General features: G+C 39.0%; 2 protein-coding genes across 10 annotated transcripts in view; one reads left to right on the top strand and one right to left on the bottom strand.

The window, feature by feature from the left end:
* LOC128263722 (uncharacterized) overlaps window positions 1-19217 on the top strand; it is a 57023-nt gene that overhangs the window by 18020 nt on the left and 19786 nt on the right. For 2 of the 7 annotated variants that reach the window (XM_052998821.1, XM_052998822.1), the window contains exon 2: window positions 12923-13010. The gene's annotated coding sequence lies outside the window, so the exon portion shown is untranslated. Of the gene's footprint in view, window positions 1-1502; window positions 2627-9798; window positions 10753-12922; window positions 13011-17518; window positions 18566-19217 lie in introns of those variants that run through there. The other 5 variants (XR_008268495.1, XM_052998816.1, XM_052998817.1 and 2 more) reach the window with 5 other exon arrangements.
* Window positions 5873-9394, bottom strand: LOC128263719 (presequence protease, mitochondrial). 3 transcript variants are annotated; one of them, XM_052998813.1, is made up of 3 exons: window positions 9223-9394; window positions 8506-9169; window positions 5873-8451 (listed from the first exon to the last, which is right to left on the bottom strand). In XM_052998813.1, the coding sequence occupies exons 2-3, from the start codon at window positions 9069-9071 to the stop codon at window positions 5925-5927; spliced, it is 3093 nt and encodes a 1030-aa protein (XP_052854773.1). In that variant the 5' UTR covers window positions 9072-9169; window positions 9223-9394; the 3' UTR covers window positions 5873-5924. The 3 variants fall into 3 exon arrangements, with proteins under 3 accessions (XP_052854773.1, XP_052854772.1, XP_052854770.1); XM_052998812.1 differs by having other exon boundaries at window positions 8506-9166; XM_052998810.1 differs by having other exon boundaries at window positions 8506-9076; window positions 9223-9393.

Genomic DNA, 19217 nt, shown 5'->3' with positions numbered 1-19217 from the left:
GAATTTTAAAAATGTATTTCGTGTTGCGTTAATATCTATTTTGTTGGAGGGAGCATTGATTTTTGTGTTTTTTTCTTTTTAGGTTTGTTTACTTCTAGTAAACAGTTTTTGCATCCGCGGGTGCCTGCGTGAGCTTCAAATAACAGGAAAATACAAACTTTTAACGATATTTCGTCATTGCCACCGCTAGAAAAACTGATTTTTATTGACAAGGAGGACGCAATTTTTGTATTCTTAAATATTACTGAAACATAAACACAAGCGCAGCATATCCTCTGGCAGGGAAGAAGTCCTACATATACGGGGATTTTGGGGGTAACGACTTATTTCCGCTGACATAATTTCGCACGATCTTATGTCGTTTGAAAACGTTGTAAGTTTGACGCAGAAAGAACGACATTATTTCGCAAGCCTCGAACTTATGTAGCTGCTAAACGACATAAACTCGCGCGAAAAATTGTCTTTTCAAAATTAGTTATGGCGAACTTATGTCGCTTTAAAATTACAAAAGTTCGCCGAGGAAAAAACGCTGTTGGACGACATAAGTCCGCACGAAATAATGTCATTTCAAAATTAGTTACGGCGAACTTATGTCGCTTTAATGTGAGATAAGCTCGCGGCAGAAAAACGATTTAATTTCGTCGTCCTCGAGACTATAAATAATATGTAAAATGTAGATTTCACTTAAAAATATTTAACAGATTCATCCACATTTTTACACCCTTGCAGAGGGTATTATAATTTCAGTCAGAAGTTTGCAACGCAGTGAAGGAGACATCTCCGACCATATAAAGTATATATATTCTTGATCAGCATCACAAGGAGAGTCGATCTAGCCATGTCCGTCTGTCCGACCGAATGTCCGTCTGTCCGTCCGTTTCTACGCAAACTAGTCTCTCAGTTTTAAATCTATCTGCATGAAACTTTCCCAAAAGTTGTCTTTCTATTGCAGGTAGTATATACATAAGTAGGATCGAGCCGGATCGGACGACTATAGCATATAGCTCTCATAGGAACAATCGGAAAAATAAATAAAAAAATTATAACTTTGGTGTTTTTTAAATTTTTTTTTAGTTGTTCGACTTATAGAAATGGTTGAATATTTCAGAATTACGGTTTAAATTTTGTCAAAATCGGTCGACTATATCATATAGCTCCCATAGGAAAAATCGGAAAAATAAATGAAAAAAATTATAACTGTTTTTTAATTTTTTTTTTTTAGTTTTTCGACATATTGTAATAGTTAAATATTTTAGAATTACGGTTTAAATTTTATAAAAATCGGACGACTATAACTTAAAGCTCCCTTGGAAACAATATAAATATTAAAAAAAAATTTTTTTTTTAATTTTACTTTTTTATTTTGTAATTTTCTTTAGAAGATCTTTATGATTAATCGATAATTTGACAGTTCAGAATTACGCTTTTAATTTTATTAAAATCGGAAAACGATATCATATAGCTGCCATAGGAACTATCAAATAAGTTTCTAATAGCTTCAATGTAAACATACAAGCAAGTCAATCATAATTTTAATGTTTTCAAGAATATTTAATTTTTGCAATAGCTGCGGGTATATGAACTTCGGCTTGCCAAAGTTTGATTCCTTTCTTGTTTCAACAACATTTCTTTTTATTTAGTTATATAAAATAGTGTTGATTTTAAAATGCCACTGTGACTGAAATTCATCAATAAAACCAATCATCAGCAAAAAAGCACCTCGTCGCAGTAAGCGTATTGATAAAAGCTTGATAAATTTAGGCAGTGATGAATTTTTCGCGCAAAAAAAAACTTACGGTACATATCAAGTTTTGTATGCTTGTGTGCAGGACCAAAGTTATTTTATGCTTAAAAATTGGTTACAGTATTAAATTTTGAGCAACCTTCACATTACATATGTACTTACATACAACACAAGCGGCGCGTGCCACGAAAAAATTACTGTATGTGTAAGGTTTTCGTTTTGTAATTTATACCAAACTTAAAAACGAACTAATAATACTTATAAAGTTTTAAGTAAGATTAGATTAGAGTCAGTAGTATAAATAATATGATAGAGTTTGATTTACAATGTTTCGAAATAAGAGGAATATAGTTCCTGGTAATACGAATAGGCACTAAGAAATGTAGGCGACCCAGTAGTTCGGTACTCACCACATCCCCCTGAATATGATTACAAAAAAAAGTAATACCAAGACTCGTTCTACTGTTGGATAAAGATGGTAAATTAATAAGGAGAAGTCTACTAGAGTGAGATGGTAAGAAAAGGTTTATATCCCAGTTAAGGCCCCATAATGCACATATTAAAAAGTTTTTTTGCACAGACTCTATTCGGTCTATATGCACACCGTATTGGGGACTCCAAACTGGTGAGCAGTACTGCAGGCTTGGACCAACCAATGAAATAAAAAAGGTTTTTGTTAAATACGGATCATCGAATTCCTTTGACCACTTTCAATAGATTTTCACAACACCATGTTTAAAAAAGTCAAGATCCATTTGTAAGTCTGAACTGCGGAATGGCCGTCGCTGATTATGTCGCTTGGAAAAACTGCGCAAAAATATCGGCAATTGACTGATCAGTGTTTGCCGTAGATGATGGCGATGCAAATGATAGCGATGCTGGGTAAGAGGCTGACTTAGTGTTAAGAAAATTATAAAACTGTTTTGGATCTTTTGAAAACTGGATCCTACAACGAGTTAAGTAAGCCATATAACACTGAGCGTTTAGCACGGTAAAATTAGACCGTAGACTTATGTATCTAAAAAAGGCAGCTTGTGATCCAAACGTTTTAAATTTTTTTTAAAGGTTGGACCTAACAGTTCTTAGGCGAGATAACCCTATATTAAACTATGGAGGTTTATTGGAGTTCGACGGAAAATGTAACGGAAAGAAAGATTTTAATGCACTATAAAAGATACTTACGGCCTCAGCCATGTTAGTAAATAAATAAAGTTCGGTCCAATTAAAGCCTGATAGGCTGTATTTAAGTGTTTAAAGTTCGTTTACCAGGCTTTTCAGATTTTTCTTTAAGCTCTGATCCTGCATCAACAGTCAGCTTCAAGTTTGGTGATAAGGATCCTTAGGTTGCTTAAGTGCTGAAATTCTTAATAAGCAAACCCAGTAAACGACCCAAACAATTCTGGACATGGTTCACTTGAGATAGCGCAATGTCAAGCAAGCCGTTAATAAAGACATGCTGCGCTAAGAGAAGTAAGATAATAGTTCTTTCATCTGTGGACCAAGTCGCATTCGGTATATTAAAATCACCTGAAACTACATATTAACTGATCTCTATCTGACAGTTCTTGAAAAATGGACTGTATAACGGAAAGGTTGTTCGTATGAACAAGTAATATATATAAAACTGCCGGGGAACGAGAATTGTATAGCTAGAAATTTAATGTCTTTTATTTCATTATAAGATAGTAATTCAGAAGTGAGGTTTGAGTCGATCAAGACTCCTCCTACTCGTATAAATTGTGTACTTACCCGGGAAAACTTCGGAGCTAAATATCTCCGTTTTTAACCAGTTTTCTGTTAACACAATAACATGGGATAAAAAGGAAAAAACTACCAGAATACAATTCAGTCAGCTTACAAAGTAAGCCCCTTGTATTTTGATAGGAAAGAAGAAGGCGGGATGTTAGTTTCTTTTAGATGAAGCAGACACTCACGGGCCTTTCCTTTTTGTCATAGTTTTTAACTCTTTTACCACCATATGTTGCGGCCAAAAGTCGGCACGGCATATGGCTTCAAAAAGCTCATTTGGGATAGTGATCTTGAAAGATGAAATGTACCTAGCGTAAGAAAAGTGAAATTTTTCCACTTAAACAATAACTTTATCGGCTTTTGTCCTGTCTTGTATATAAGACAGCACATCATAAGATGTCTGAGCAGGGGAAAGCCGAGAAACAAATATTTGTTTCTTGAGTGGAACCACTGAAAGGGGTTTCAGAACTGCAAAATGAGTTTCTAAAGAACCAACACAGCCGGCATTCCGGACACAACATCCCCTTGTGGAGGTAAAGTTAAGTTACTCGGATTTTGAAAGTTCACTGATTGTTAAACCACAGCGTACAATTCAGAAATTTTGGAAGTCCCTGGTTGCACACCCTCCCCTACGGGTTGTTCGGGTTCCGAAACTTTTTTTAGCTGCCGATCTTAGTAGCATTGGAGGGGCTGCTGCGATCGGCTGCGGATCCGCGGGAGCGTTCTGCACAAAAAACATAATAATAAATAAATTGTTAACATAATTCACTACACTCGCGAAGCGACCGAAGATATTAAAGTCTATATATTAATTGACCGGATAGTATAAATTTTGATATTACCCACCGATGGGTTATTACAAAAACAATAAAAATTCGGAGCGCACAAAAAAACACGACTATTCGCTTTGGAAGTCTAAGAATTGATTTATGATTTTTAATAATTGCGTTTGGATTTTCGACTAATTAAAAAAAGATTAATCGAGTTAAGCTGTTCGTGGCTACAATATGGTTAATAATATGGCTTAAATTACGTATAAAATTGGCGCTTGTGTAATTTGTGAAACGGTGCTTCACAACCTAATTACAATTTCAAAAGCATACGATAATGCGCGTGCCCCACAATATGGGGGAGTCATTTAATTAATCCTAACAACAACAACAATTGTTTTTTTTGGGGCACAATTCTTGTAGTGTATACAACCCCCTTGGGGACTTCTGGAATTTATTAATAAGTTAAGGAAGCAGGAAGAGAATGCTGCTATGGCTCAAAGGGCTGCTATTTACGGGCTAAATATCGTAATTTGGAACGCCAACGGCTTAGTTGGAAAATCTCTGGAGGTTGAGCATCTTATTCAGGAACGCAAAATTGACATTGTACTTATTTACCTTTTAGTTCGGTTATGAGTAGTGTCGGTGCCCGACTTTCTGCCCTGGCTCACTTAAACGTAACGATGGCACTTGGCAGATGATTTGGATAATCGCTTTACTCCATTTGACTTTACAGCAAGCGAAGAAGTCCAAACAACTATCTCTAGATTATGACTCGCTTATGACCATTCTGTTGATGAGGATGAGGTTCGTGATCATATTAGGCGACAAGTTTCTACTAAGGCTCCTGGCGTGGACCCGATTGACGGAAAGGTAGTAAAGGCTCTGCCTAGCTCAGTCATTACGCAGCTCTGCCAACTCTTCTACGCCTCCCTAGACCTTGGTCATTTTCCAGCCCCTTGGAAACGTGCTCACAGATTCCTATCGGCCGTTTAGTCTCCTATCCATTTTTTCCAAGATTTTTAAGCGGATCATGCTTGCTAGGCTCTTAGCAAAAGCTGCGTTTGATAAAGCCCTTCCAGACCACCAGTTTGGCTTTCGTAGTCGCCATTGTGCTGTTGAGCAAGTGCACAGAGTAGTAAATCATGTACTGGGTGCTTTGGAAGTTCGCAAATACAGCTCAGCTGTCTTTCTTGATGTTCGACAGGTCTTTGAAAGGATTAGGCGCCAAGGTCTCCTAGAAACTAATGCCCTTTTTGCCTGAGGGAAATAATTATTTAAGTGGTCGTCTTCATAACGATTTGTATCATAAACTACTTCTGAGATTTTCACTATTTCCAAATATGAAGTAATGTGCTTATTTATTCGTTTGAAGCCAATAGACTTCTTCTTAAAAAATGATTTCAAATTAATTACTACAAGTTACAATTCGAATGAGATTTTGAAGTATCTGGAACCATAAGGCAACAACACAAAACTGAGATTATTAAAATTTGCACGATATAAAATTATATTATTACATGATAATAATTGGATGTACCCGAGAACAAACAAGTATCTGTAAACAATATGTTATACGAATGTGTTTGTGTATGTTTATTTTATTTAATAAAAAAAAATGTTAGCCAATTAAAGAACATTACAAAATAATATACGTTAAATTAGACTATTATTTTCCATTTTTTACTCGTTTCCAAGTCCAAATGTTTATTCGCTGGACCCAGAATGCACTTTCCATAATGACTTGACGGTTTCCTAAAGTATTTTTCAATAGCGTCTTGTAAGTCCTCTATGGTTACCGACAGCATTCGAGAGCGATATTTTTCAAAATACTCTGGCGATACTTCATATAGGAAGTAGTCAACGCCAATATTTCCAGGTGCTATTGGAGAGTCTAATTGCGACAGCACCCCAAGTTTTGCCTCAAATATAGACTGTTCATCAATCATCTGTCTTTCCGACCGTAGCCAATCATAAGTTTTCTCAAACACGTGAAGCGTTTTGGATGAATGTGGGTCACGATAACTATAAAAACTAAAAATTCCGTCAGTACTTATTTTTGCACCGGCTCCATAAGCCCCATTCTGCTCGCGAACCACGGGCAGAAGATATTTGGCCGATAATAATTTCGCTAAAACTCGCAGTGTTGGATGGTCTTGGTGCATATATGGGGCGGCGAAAAAGGCTTTAGCGCAGTAATTTACTGGTATGTTCATCACGTAATGCTGACAGCTAGGGTCATAAAAATGTATCTTGCTACTTTTTTTATTTTTTTCAAACGATGGCAATGCTTCCAAGAAATTTCTGTAATGACTAACAGCCAATGGAAAGTAAGATTCTGTGCAGTTAATGGCACCACGCAAATTACTTTTGTTAAATAACTTCGTTCCTATTAATCTCAACTTATCACCTACTTCCACCATGTTAGTGTTTTGAACGAAATTTTTCATGAATTCTATATGATCTACGCCTGATAATAGGGATTTAAGTTTACCAGCATTACTAACTAATGCAGTGGCACCCAACATAGCATATAAGTGACCAGAACTCGCCACTCCTACAGACATATTAGATATATAATTTTGTATAAGCATTTTAAGACGATCCAAATCGTCAAACCTAAAATTGTGAATCAACTCTTGACACAAGCCAAACATGTCCGGAATATTTTTATCAAGTGCATGCGTTGTCATCATAACGCTGAGCCAGTAACTCTTTGCATCTTTCACATCTTCAATTAAATTAAACTTAAAATCGATACCACCGGTTTTTGAAAGAATGAGCTTATCAAGTTCCCGATAATTATATTTGCTGGTCCCCATTACACTGATAACGTTGCAAAACAATGGCAGAAGCATTGTTTCTTCTTGGCTTAGACCTGTTATATTAAATAAGCACTTAAAATATGTAATATCGTTTGTCGAAACTTTGCAAATCTGGGTTTGCACATTTTGAATACTTTGAATGAATATTTTTGGACGCTTTGGAGGGTCGATTACGTCATTAATTGTCAGACACGGTAGTACATCAGAATTAGGCTTAGCCTTTTGAAATGCATCCAACATAAAAGCATTCTCATAAATTTTTTCTAACATTTCGGTATTAAGTGCTTTTAATTTTTGATTTAACTGCTCTAGCTCAGCCACTTTGAAAGTTTTCTCATATAACCCATCGGGCGACATTGTAAGTGTAAGTCTATGGTTGTTATTGACCAAATATTGTTTAATTTTGTCTTGAAAATATGATTTATTCTGACTTATCCTTGCCCGCAACCTTGATATCATTTCTGAAACGCGAAGGTTGCTTACTATGTCGCCTTCATGATTCCACAAGGCGGTGGAATTAAACAACAAAGTATTTCCGAAATATGGACTCTGGTGTTTAAGAGACAACTCGAGATTGTGCAAAACGCTTTCAACATGCTGTGACTCAAACCCATCATTCATAGCTTTAGAAATTGTTTTGTCAAAAAGTTCGATGAATTTTGTAAAGTTTTCAACACGAATGTCTTGTAATCCCACGACGAAAGCTGTGTCCTTAGTGTCTGACAAATATCCCGTGCTTTGGTTGTAACCACCTGAAAAGTTTGGTTCTATTATATTCTTGTAAAGCACAGAGTTGGGTCCACGAATTAATATCTCAGACAGAACTTGTAACTCAAAATTTTCCTGTATGTTGGTAGCATCACACATTAGCAGTGCGATAGCAATTTGGTTCTGTCGATCAATTGTCGCACCCATATTATCTAGTCTGCTGAATATGTGAACGTTACGGGGCTGTACCCATCGTTCTTGCTGAGGTGTCAGACTAAATGAGTTGTCGATACAACTTTGCTCCGATAAATACTCATTGTCGAGAATAGCAAGAGTCTTAGATAAATCTAATAGTCCGTAGGAATATATACGAGAGTTACTTGGATGATAATATTTTCTGTGAAAGTCAACTAATTCAATGTGTGAAAGATTGGGTATTTCCAATGGATTTCCTCCAGACACATGTCCATACGTGTGGTCGGGAAGAATGTTATTGAGAAGATTTTGTCCAAATACCTGTGCATTTTCAGAAAATGCGCCCTTCATTTCATTATAAACTACTCCCTTAATCACAATTGGTGTACTTTGATCATGGATGTCTTCGTTCTCAAGCCGCCAGCCCTCTTGAAGAAAATCCAGGTATGTAAGATTTGGCCTAAATAAGCAAGAATTCAAATTTACAAAATTAAGTCATTTACTTTGGCCTTACCTAAATACAGCATCCAAGTAAATATGCTGCAAGTTTCTATAATCCATTTCGTTCATGGTCGAGAAGGGATAAATCGTATAATCTGGACCAGTCATTGCATTCATAAACGTCGCTACCGAGCGGTTAAGCATTTTAAAAAAAGGATCCCGGACAGGATATTTTTTTGAACCGCATAAAACTAAGTGCTCCAAAATATGTGGAAGGCCAGTAGAATCAAAAGGTGTAGTTCGAAAACTGATGGAAAATACTTTGTTTGCATCATTTCGGTCGATGTGCCATAATTCCGTTCCAGTGCCCTCATGGCGCAGAGTAAAAGACGTAAGTTCAAAATCAGATATGTGCTCCACGCGTTCGCAACGAAAGCCATGATATACTTTTCCTTCTGCATACTTGTATTCACGTTGATGTATCACACTTGGCATGTTTACCTGTTTATGAGAGGTTTTCATTGCTTCGTCTCCAGATATCTCCATAAATGTTGACACTGACTTAAAACATGACGTTATCAGCCGAGACCGTAAAATCTTCAGATGTGCAGACCTCAGCAACTTCGACCGGGATAGCATTGTGTCTACAAATAATAAACACAGAAGAAACTAAGTTGCAATAAACAGTAACTGTCTTAATTGTCAAGAATCGTCTTAAACGGACTTACATCAGGCTACTTAATTTTTGAGATTATAGACAAGTTTATTTAAATAAACAATTTATGCTTACCTTTGACAAGATTTTCGAGTAAACAGTTTGTGTTTATCAACAAAATTTAAAAATCTGAAATATACAAAAACTATTTCAAATACTTTTAGTGCGACTTCTAGTTCTTTAAATTTCGGCCAACGTCAAGATAGTCGCTCAGCAATGCAAGTGGAACGGTAAAATTGGGGAAAAAAACGAGTATATACATTTTTAAATACTTTTTCAATAAAAGCCTATTCCCACAGAGCACAATTTGCTAAACATCGGGATTGTTTATATAAAAGGTTGAGAAACATCGATACAAACATCGATAAAGAGCAAGTATACAAATATTTTTCATTTATTCAATATAAATTTTATTTAATGATAAAATGTAGTGTTCTGTTGGTGGCTGATGTCGTGGAGAACTTGGATAAATTTGTGATAAATAATTTATATTGATTTAAGCTGTATGTATGTGGTTATGCTTGAACTTGCATGCAATCGCGTGCATTTGTACTATTACATGGAATCGCAATAAAAAAATTTTTTTCTAGGAAGGTGAAATTCGATGGGAACGAGAAATTTCAATTAACTAGAACCACTTAAAAAAAAATTGTTGGAAAAAAACTTGGCTTATGCAACTACTGCGGGAAATCTATACATACGACAGGCAATACAATTAGACTAGTTAAATGGACATCTGAACTTTTAAATAATGGTTTATATCTACTCTTTGTTCAAAATTCCTGCCTGGAAAAGCGTTTACCTCCAAGGCACCCCTTCTCTTTCGACTAAGCCTCTGGTTCACAGAAACAAAGATGGCCGACATGTCAATTCAAACTCGTTCGCCCCAAGACTTTAGAGTTTCACCGAAAAAACATCGGTTAGGAAGGGTAATTCCACCACCTTCTCTTTCGATTACGCCTGTGTTTCACAGAAACAAAGATGGCCGGCATATCAAATCAGTTCGCACCTAGACTTAAGAGATGCACCGAAAAAACAGCGGCTAAATATCGGCGAGAAACGTGTGGTTAGAAACGTTAATTCCAAAAGGAGGACCAAAATGAATTTACAAAAAGCTCCTCTTGTAGAGATTGTGCCTATATGGACAATGCATAGACGGATTGGGGATCAAATAGAAAACGATTCGTGTAAATCTCCTAAATATAAAGTAGACTGTTATTGAGAAAATTCAAAGAGAAGGCGCTCACACCAGAATAAGAATCTTTCCCGGACAGGGTATTTTTTTGAACCGCATAAAACTAAGTGCTCCACAATATGTGGAAGGCCAGAATAAGAATCTTTGGTTTCTATCACTAAACAAATAACATATACAGATTTGTTTTTTAGTTTTCACTTTCGAAGGATTCCGTGGATTCGAATTTCCCAGATCTGTTCCAGTCTTCACTTCGGCATTTTAGCAGTTCGGTCGCCCCTGTTCTAGTTTACTAATTGGGCGAATCGAGTTGAGTTGGGATCTTTGTCATCGAACTCGGCAACTCTTTTTTTAACTTTGTGAATAGTTACAACACTACCCTTAAAAACAGCTGGTGCACTACTAACGGATATGTAAGTAAGATGCAGGTTAAAAATGTACATTTTATTCAACTGTTTTTTCTACTTTTGCGGCTCATGCCCAACAGCTGTTGCCTCCCTAACTAGTTAATTGCTAAAACGTGCAAAAACATTGTACATTGTACTAATAATGATTATAGATTTGGAGCAGCAGCGGGTCAAAATTAAATCACCGCATTGCTGGAAAACTGTGACAAAACATTGGCTTTTGTTAAGAGAAGTGGCGGCAGTCAGCGGTTTTATTTTACCCCTGAAGGAAATTTACATTAGGAAAATTCCTAACAAGCAAGGGAAATTTTCTAACGCTAAAGGGAAATCCGAAAATTTTGTCAAATTCACTTCCGAGTGAAAACAGGCCTGATATGCCCTCTTTCCACACAGACCATCCGTTGAAAACGGTTGGAATTTTCAACAAACGTGAAACTCCGACTTCCACAGAGCACATCCACCTTCCTATTTCAGCTGATCTGAGCAGCTGTGGCTCGTCAAAACGTGAACAATGTCAACAGTTCAACCATCTTTGTTTATGCTTTGATAAGCCAGAGCTGTTAAGATTAGCTGAAATCGGAAGGTGAAAGGTGAATGTGCCCTGTAGAATCCGGAGTTTCACTTTTTTAAAAATCCCAACGGTTTTTTAGGGATGGACTACTCATTTCATACAACAAAAATGTCAAAAAAAATTTTTTAGCAAGGCCCCCGGGTTCTTGGTCCAAGTATATAAGGTGGTCTCATCAGAGACCACCTTGGTCTTGCGTTGAGACACCTTGTACAGTTGCACCATGCCTAGCTCTTAGCATCGTCGCTTAGTGTGCGTAATGTTTTTTTTTTTGCTGTGGTTTGTGCCCTAATAAAATGGGCGTATTTACTATTGGGTTTATAATAAGTTTTTGAATTAGCACGTTATAATATATTTTTTAATATTTTAATATTTATATATATTTTTTAATATATCAGCATACATTTTCTACAAATAAAGTCAGTGGTAGCAATAAAAAGTTTTGCATATATGTACATATGTATTCGAATGAAAAGAAAGCAATCTACTGAGATTGATGTCACCAAAAGCACCGAATGCTCTTAAGTTGTTGAAAAAACTTCAAACCACATCAGCTGTTTTTGTTGTTCTTGTCCTACCGACCATGGTGCAACTTACAAATTGGTCTCAACGCACGAGCTGATCTCTTCTGCTGACGTTGTTTATGTTTGTCAAACATGCGAAAGTAAAACGATTGCTATCTCTTTTTAGCGCTTGTCTCCGAAAAAGTTATCGTCCCAGGCAGAGCTGATGAGATCACCTTGTATAGTTTCACGCTACCGACGATTGCTTTTTTAAGAAAACGGGCCGAAACAAAAAAAAAAAAGCTGAAGTTTGCAACGCAGTGAAGGGGACGTTTCCAACCCAATAAAGTATACATATTCTTGATCAGCATCACTAGGAGAGTCGATCTAGCCATGCCCATCTGTTCGTCTGTCCGCCCGTTTGTCCGTCCGTTTCTACGCAAACTTGTCTCTCAGTTTATAGCTATCTGCAAGAAACTTTTCCAAAAGTTGTCTTCCTATTGCATGTAGTATATAAGTCGGAACGAGCCGGATCGTACGACTATAGCATATAGCTCCCATCGGAAAAATAAATGAAAAATTATAACTCTGCTGTTTTTATACCCTTGCAGAGGGTATTATAATTTCAGTCAGAAGTTTGCAACGCAGTGAAGGAGACATCTCCGACCCTATAAAGTATATATATTCTTGATCAGCATCACAAGGAGAGTCGATCTAGCCATGTCCGTCTGTCCGGCCGTCCGTCTGTCCGACCGAATGTCCGTCCGTTTCTACGCAAACTAGTCTCTCAGTTTTAAAGCTATCTGCGTGAAACTTTCCCAAAAATTGTCTTTCTATTGCAGGTAGTATATAAGTAGGATCGAGCCGGATCGGACGACTATAGCATATAGCCCCCATAGGAACAATCGGAAAAATAAATTAAAAAAATTATAACTTTGGTGTTTTTTTAATTTTTTTTAGTTGTTCGACTTATAGAAATGGTTGAATATTTCAGAATTACGGTTTAAATTTTGTCAAAATCGGTCGACTATATCATATAGCTCCTAAGGAAAAATCGGAAAAATATTAAAAATTAAAAATTAAATTTACCAATATTTCGTCGCAGGAAATTTTCGGCCGTTCCTTGTGTCCCAAGACGTTTCTGCAAATTTAATTGCTTAATTTGCTGCTGCCGCCAAATGGACGTAAAAAAAGTAAGTTGCAATTATCAAGTCGCCCAACCAGGTATAGAGTGCTAAAAGTTGAAAGTTAATCTGTGGCGTTTTGGCCCATCTTTCAACTTTTTGCATTCGTGTAGAAATAGGTAGATAGTGAGCATTCTAACCAAGAAATAAAAATTTGCATGTACTAAAAACCAAAATTCTGCAATAAACATAATATTTCGAATTATATGTGAATCGCTTTAGCCTATAAACAAGCAAATAAAATACTCGTCGTCGACCCAATAAGTGCGAACTTAATTTTCCCAATTTTCGTCGTAGTGAGCACCAATTTAGGGTATAAATAAAACAGCTGGAAAAAAGTGCAAATTGTGAAAAGTGTAGTTCTCAAAAATTAGCGGCAAATACTTTCGCCGCAGTTTGTCTGAACATTTTCCCGCGCTTTTCAGCATTTTCCCGTGCTTTACCAATTTTCCCGCGCTTTTCATAATTTTTGCGCTCCTTTCGGCTTCAGGCTTATATATTCGTTGCCCTTAGTTATCGGTCAGTGTATCATTCTCAGTTAGCATTTGCCTAGGAAGAGTCGCTAGCCGCGTACACATACACACGCACACCGACACCGGTGGCGCTATTTCGAGTTATCTTTGGACATTTTCGTTCTCGATCGCTGCAGCAGAGCAATTTTCGGTCTGCCTAAACATTTGTTCGTTTTTTCGGTACGCTTGAGCTTGAGCGTTAGCTCCCCTACAGTGCGTGCGTGCGGCATATTACTGTCGCGGGGTTTATATAAAAAATATATAAACCCTATTTAGATATTTTTCGCTGTACTTCTCTCGGCACTTAGGTCCCTTACACTGTGCGCGATCGGTGTATTACTCGTTGATTTTTTTTATTGGATTATTTTAAAAATAAATAATTTAATAAAAATTAATATTTAACACCTCTTCGATACCAACAAAATATATACAAATATAAGCAATGGCAACTAAGGATATCGAAGAGCTTAAACACCAACGAGATGTTTGCATGAAAAGTATTAACCGAACTAATCGCCATTTAAAAGAAGTTAAATTATCTGAAAATCCGGTTGAGCTTGAGTGTCGATTACAGATTCTAAATACGCACATTAAACATGCTTCACTTTTGCAAAACCAAATAGAAGTGAAAGATACAAAAGATGTATACCGCGAAGAGCTGGAAGAGAGGGCCGTAATCACAAAGTCATTGCTGATTTCGATTTAAATAAGTGCAAACAAAATAATATCGAGAAATGCGATCCGCCAGCAAATCGCCCGCCTCAATGCCCAACTCCCAACTTTTTAGCGGAAAACACTCCGAATTTAAAAATTTTATAAGCCTTTTCGAAACTTTCGTTGACAAAGATGACACTTTACACGATATTGAAAAATTCAATCATTTAATTTCGTATTTAGCTGGAGACGCTTTAGGAACAGTTAGGGCCTTTCAAGTCACTGCGGAAAATTATCCCAAAGCCCTTGCTAGCCTGAAGCGGGTGTAGATAATGTAGCCTTCAGCTACAGCCTTGAGAACCCTCATCGACACGGTCACAGCCTTGTATGACTCCTTGCTGTCTATTGGGGATGATAGACGCATTACTAATGCCATTTTAATACATCTGGTAATGAGCAAGGTCGATGCAGGAACTAAAAGAAAATGGGAAGAACAGTTAGATTATACTTCGCTTCCACTTTGGAGAGAATGTGAGGCGGTCCTCAACAGGCGATACCAACACATGGTAGCGGAAGGGGCTTCCAAGCCCAAAACTGTTCAGCAGACCCAAGCTAACCCTAAGAAGAATGGAAATAGGTGTTTTTCGTTTGTCGCTAACAGTTGCTTAAGAAAGGGTCACACGGTCAAAACATGCAATTGAACATAAGTAGAGTGTGCAATTCCTCACATCACACTTTGCTACACATAGGGGAACACATACACAAATCTCGCGTTGCCACCCCCTTCTCAGCCCACGTTCATGCAGGAGTCTCCATCCATGTCGCATGTTTTGCATGCGAATGCATCGGATCGAGTCATTCTTGCAACTGCTGTTGTGAGCGTCCAAACCAAAAGTGGCCAGTTTGTATTAGCTCGAGCGTTGCTCGACTCTGGTTCACAAATAAATTTTGTGACCGATGAGCTCGCTCAGGGGCTCAAAATTGCAAGAGAGGACGTGTGCATGAGCTTGCGAGGCACTGGTGGAACTAATGCCCAAGCCACAATAAAAATACACACGATTGTGAAGTCGAGAGTAGGGAACAGCCAGTTATCGTCCGATCAAGCGGTGAACACCAGCGGGTGGAGGGTGCCTGAAAATATTCAGTTGGCAGATCCATTGTTCTTCAAGCCCAAAAAAAAAGATATGCTTATCAGCGCTGATACGTTCTTTGAACTGTTATCTATTGGCCAGATAAAGCAGGGGCCTGAATTCCCCATCTTACAAAAGACAGTTCTCGGCTGGATAGTGTCAGGGAGATGTGCCTCTGAAAAAATGTAACGGCTGTAAAAATTGTATATATCAGCTGCCAGGAGGAAGCGTTGGCGTCAATTGACACAACCCTGCAGAAATTTTGGTCTGTGGAGGACTTGCCGCCCAAGGCTAAAGTCCATACTCCTGAGCAACAACTCTGTCAACAACACTTTGAGAAAAATTCTCAAAGATAGTCGCTAAAAAGGAAATTGTCAAAGGACCCTTCTCTGAAGAAGATGTATCTTGAATTCATGGAGGAATATGTTTCAATGGGCCACATATACTCCACCGAGGACACAAAGTACTTCAACTAAGTTGAGAGTAGTTTTCGATGCATCGAGCCGTACTTACAAGCAGGTAGCGTTGACTGACATCTTGATAATAGGCCCAACGATCCAAGAGGAGCTGTACTCGACTCTGCTTCGGTTTAGATTGCATAAGTTTGCCCTTGCGGCCGACGTCAAAAAGATGTATCTCCAAGTGATGTTGGACGAAGCTGACCGACACCTTCAATGCGGCTAGCCGCAAAGGTTATTCAGAATGATTTTTATGTTGACTGCCGCCGGATGCGTTGAGGACCTGCAAAGCCTTCCAGACGAAGTTTCTCAGGTATTGCAAGAGGCAGGCTTTGAATTGGCAAAGTGGTTTTCAAACTGCCCAGAGTTATCCGCATCTGATAGCGCTGTAATGCCACTTAGGGCAGACTCAGACGTAACTAAGACCCTTGGCGTGGTTTGGTTACTTTCAATTTCGGTTGGATGACTCTTTCCTGGATCTTCGCGCGACAAAGCGAAATATTTTGTCGGTGACTGCTCGACTTTTCGACCCACTTGGCCTCTTGTGTCCTTTGGTCACAAAGGCAAAGATGTTGTTGCAGGAACTGTGGCTTCGAACATTAGATTGGGACGAGTCGCTACCGATGCAGTTGCTTACATCGTGGGAGACGTTTAAAGCGACGCTTCTGCAGCTGCCTAAAATTAAGGTATCGCGATTCGTCAACACAGATCCACAAGTCCCGATACAAATACATGGTTTCGCTGACGCTTCCATGCGAGCGTATGGAGCGTGCATCTGCGTTCGTATTCAAACTGCTAAAGGTTTGAAAGTGTCTTTATTGACCGCCAAATCCAAAGTAGCTCCCCTTAAGACGAAAAATTTGCCTCGCCTTGAGCTGTGTGCAGCTCACCTTCTAGAAGATCTCTATAATCGTGTCGGGCCATTGCCAAATTTTCCCATTGAGAATGTTACCTGTGGACAGACTCCGAGATCCCTTTACACTGGATTAAAACCCATCCCTCGTCGTTGTCGGTTTTTGTTTCGAACCGGGTTGCAGAAATTCAGGAGTGGTCGGAGAAAGCAATTTGGAGACTCGTTCCCACGAAAGTCAACATAGTGTCCCGAGGTTGTGAGGAAGGGGAGCCATTTGGTTCGGTGGGGTGTCGAAGCCCCTTGAAAAAATTATTTCGCCAAGAGGACTGGATTTCGCTTTTGAGAAAATTTTTATCCAATTTCACGAATTCACGGACGACATAAGTAAAATTCGGAAAAATAAACCAATAGTAGAGAATATTCAAAAGCTAAACCCTTTTCTTCAGGAAAGTAAATTAGATTGGTGATCCTCGACATTGCTACGAGTTGGGAGTCGGTTATTTAATGCTTCTATCCCGTACGAAGCCGAATTCCCGTTGTACCTGTCTAAAAGCTCACAGTTCGTCAGATCCTATGTGTCATACCTGCACCTTACGAACTGTCACGCTGGCCCACGAGCTCAACAAATCTGCCTACGAGCAGTTCGGTCGTGCATGCGCTACTTTCGCTGTAAGCCGCAACTCTTGACGCAAGTTATGGGAAACTTGGCAGCAGATAGACTTCGAGCTCTCCGCCCGTTCAATATTTGTGGCGTTGATTTTTGTGGTCCGTTTAGCACAACGTATCGTATCCGTGGTAAGCCACCGTACAAGTCGTACGTGGCCTTGTTCGTCTGTTTTGCGTACAAAGCGTTTCACTTAGAATTAGTGTCTGACCTAACCACTGATGCGTTCTTGTTGGCATTTCAAAGGTTCGTGAGTCGTCGCGGGATTCAGGAGAAGGTGTGGTGCGACAACGCCACCATCTTCGTCGGAGCAGATCGCCTCATTAGAGAGTTCTGAGACCGTCTGGAGGAGCAGGGGGCGGTATCGAAACATTCGCTTCAAAAAAAGGATGCGAGTTTGCGTTCATACCGCCTAGAGCACCGCACTTCGGAGGACTATGGGAGGCAGGTGTGAAGTCTGCAAAGCACCTGTTCTTTCGGAGGGTAGGCCAAGACCTCTTGACCGCGGAGGAGCTCGGAACTCTGCTCACCAGCGTGAAGGCCGTGCTCAACTCCAGGCCCCTCAGAGCTCTAAGCAAGGACCCGAACGACGGCGAAGCCCTGACCCCGGGTCATCTGCTCATCGGCGGCCCTCTTCTGGTCCCACCATCAGCGGCGCTCCCGGACCAGACCCGCTTCCGACGATGGCGAGGTGTCTCGTCTCTCAGGCACAGGTTTTGGCAGCGATGGTCCCGGGAGTACATCTCCAGCCTCCAGCAGCGGTCCAAGTGGCACCAGGCACCCAACATAGTCGTGGGAGCGCTCATCGTCGTCGCAGAAGACAACCTTCCGCCCCAGCAGTGGAGGATTTGACCAGTGGTGCGGTGAATGCCGGCGCCGATAGCAAGGCTCGCGTGGCGGACGTCAGGACGCCGGAGGGAGAGTATCGGCGAGCAGTCCACCGACTGGCCCTGTTGCTCGTTCTGGGCTGAAGGACTTCGACCCTTCAGAGGGGGCGGTGTTTGCGCACTTGGCGCGGGCGAGAGCAGAAGCCAATAAAGCTTTCGTCCGTTCGCTCTTGCGAATTCGCCCCGTCTCTCGTCATGCTTTCGAAATAGTTTCTTCACAAGTTTCGCAAAATAAATCGTCTCGAACCCACTGCAGTCACAAGTTTTGCGTTATTAATTCAAAACAGTATTAAATTTTTAAATTGAGCTGCAAATCATCATAGCTTCAATGTTTTTAAACATATACGCAAGTCAATCATAATTTTCATGATTTCAAGAATATTTAATTTTTGTAATAGCTGCAAGGGTATATGAACTTCAGCTTGCCGAAATTTGCTTCCTTTCTTGTTTAATTTACATTTTTTAATATTGTTATTTAATATTTCAGCAATATATAATTTTATGTATGCTTGTTATTGTTAAATTTTCTTTCTATAAAGCCGCCGTTGGAATTAGTTACCGATAAATATACATACATATATGTACACCTGTGCAAATAGTAGTTTTTAAACTATAAAGTGCAGACAAAAATTATTCCAAAGATCTTTTTCTTAAATTTTAATTACTGTTTTAAGTCAAAAAGTAAACTTTTAATGATATATAATATATTTAAATTTTATTTGAAAACTAAAACAACGTAAAAGTTTTTATTTGTCCAATGTTGTCTATTGGTAAGATATTGTTGTAAACACAGGTTTTCGTAAGTAACATATGTAAATTATGTTTTGTCCTCTGCGTTGTGTCCAGCGAAGACTCCCTTGTCCGCCGGTATGGCTAGTAGGATGACTTAAGTTTCCTCTTCCTTGATGTGTCCAGCGACGGCTTTTATATCCGCTGCAGTTGCCAGTAGGAAGATTATGGTGGAAAGTAACTGTACCTTCTATTGCTGGCCTTGGGCTCAGTCAATAAATAAAAGATATAACAATTAACGGCAAGTGCCGGAGTAGTGATATTTATTA

This window comes from Drosophila gunungcola, unplaced genomic scaffold, assembly GCF_025200985.1.
Source record: "Drosophila gunungcola strain Sukarami unplaced genomic scaffold, Dgunungcola_SK_2 000016F, whole genome shotgun sequence".
Classification (NCBI taxonomy): Eukaryota; Metazoa; Arthropoda; class Insecta; order Diptera; family Drosophilidae; genus Drosophila; species Drosophila gunungcola.
The sequence above is the reverse complement of the archived record's forward strand: the minus strand, read 5'-3'. Positions and strand labels throughout refer to the sequence as shown.

Excerpts from the sequence above, each read along its gene's own strand:
- LOC128263719 (XM_052998813.1), bottom strand. The coding sequence starts at position 9,071 with ATGCTATCCCGGTCGAAGTTGCTGAGGTCTGCACATCTGAAGATTTTA. Across the intron at positions 8,452-8,505 it reads TACTTGGATGCTGTATTTAG|GCCAAATCTTACATACCTGG; the intron begins GTAAGGCCAAAG and ends TTGCTTATTTAG.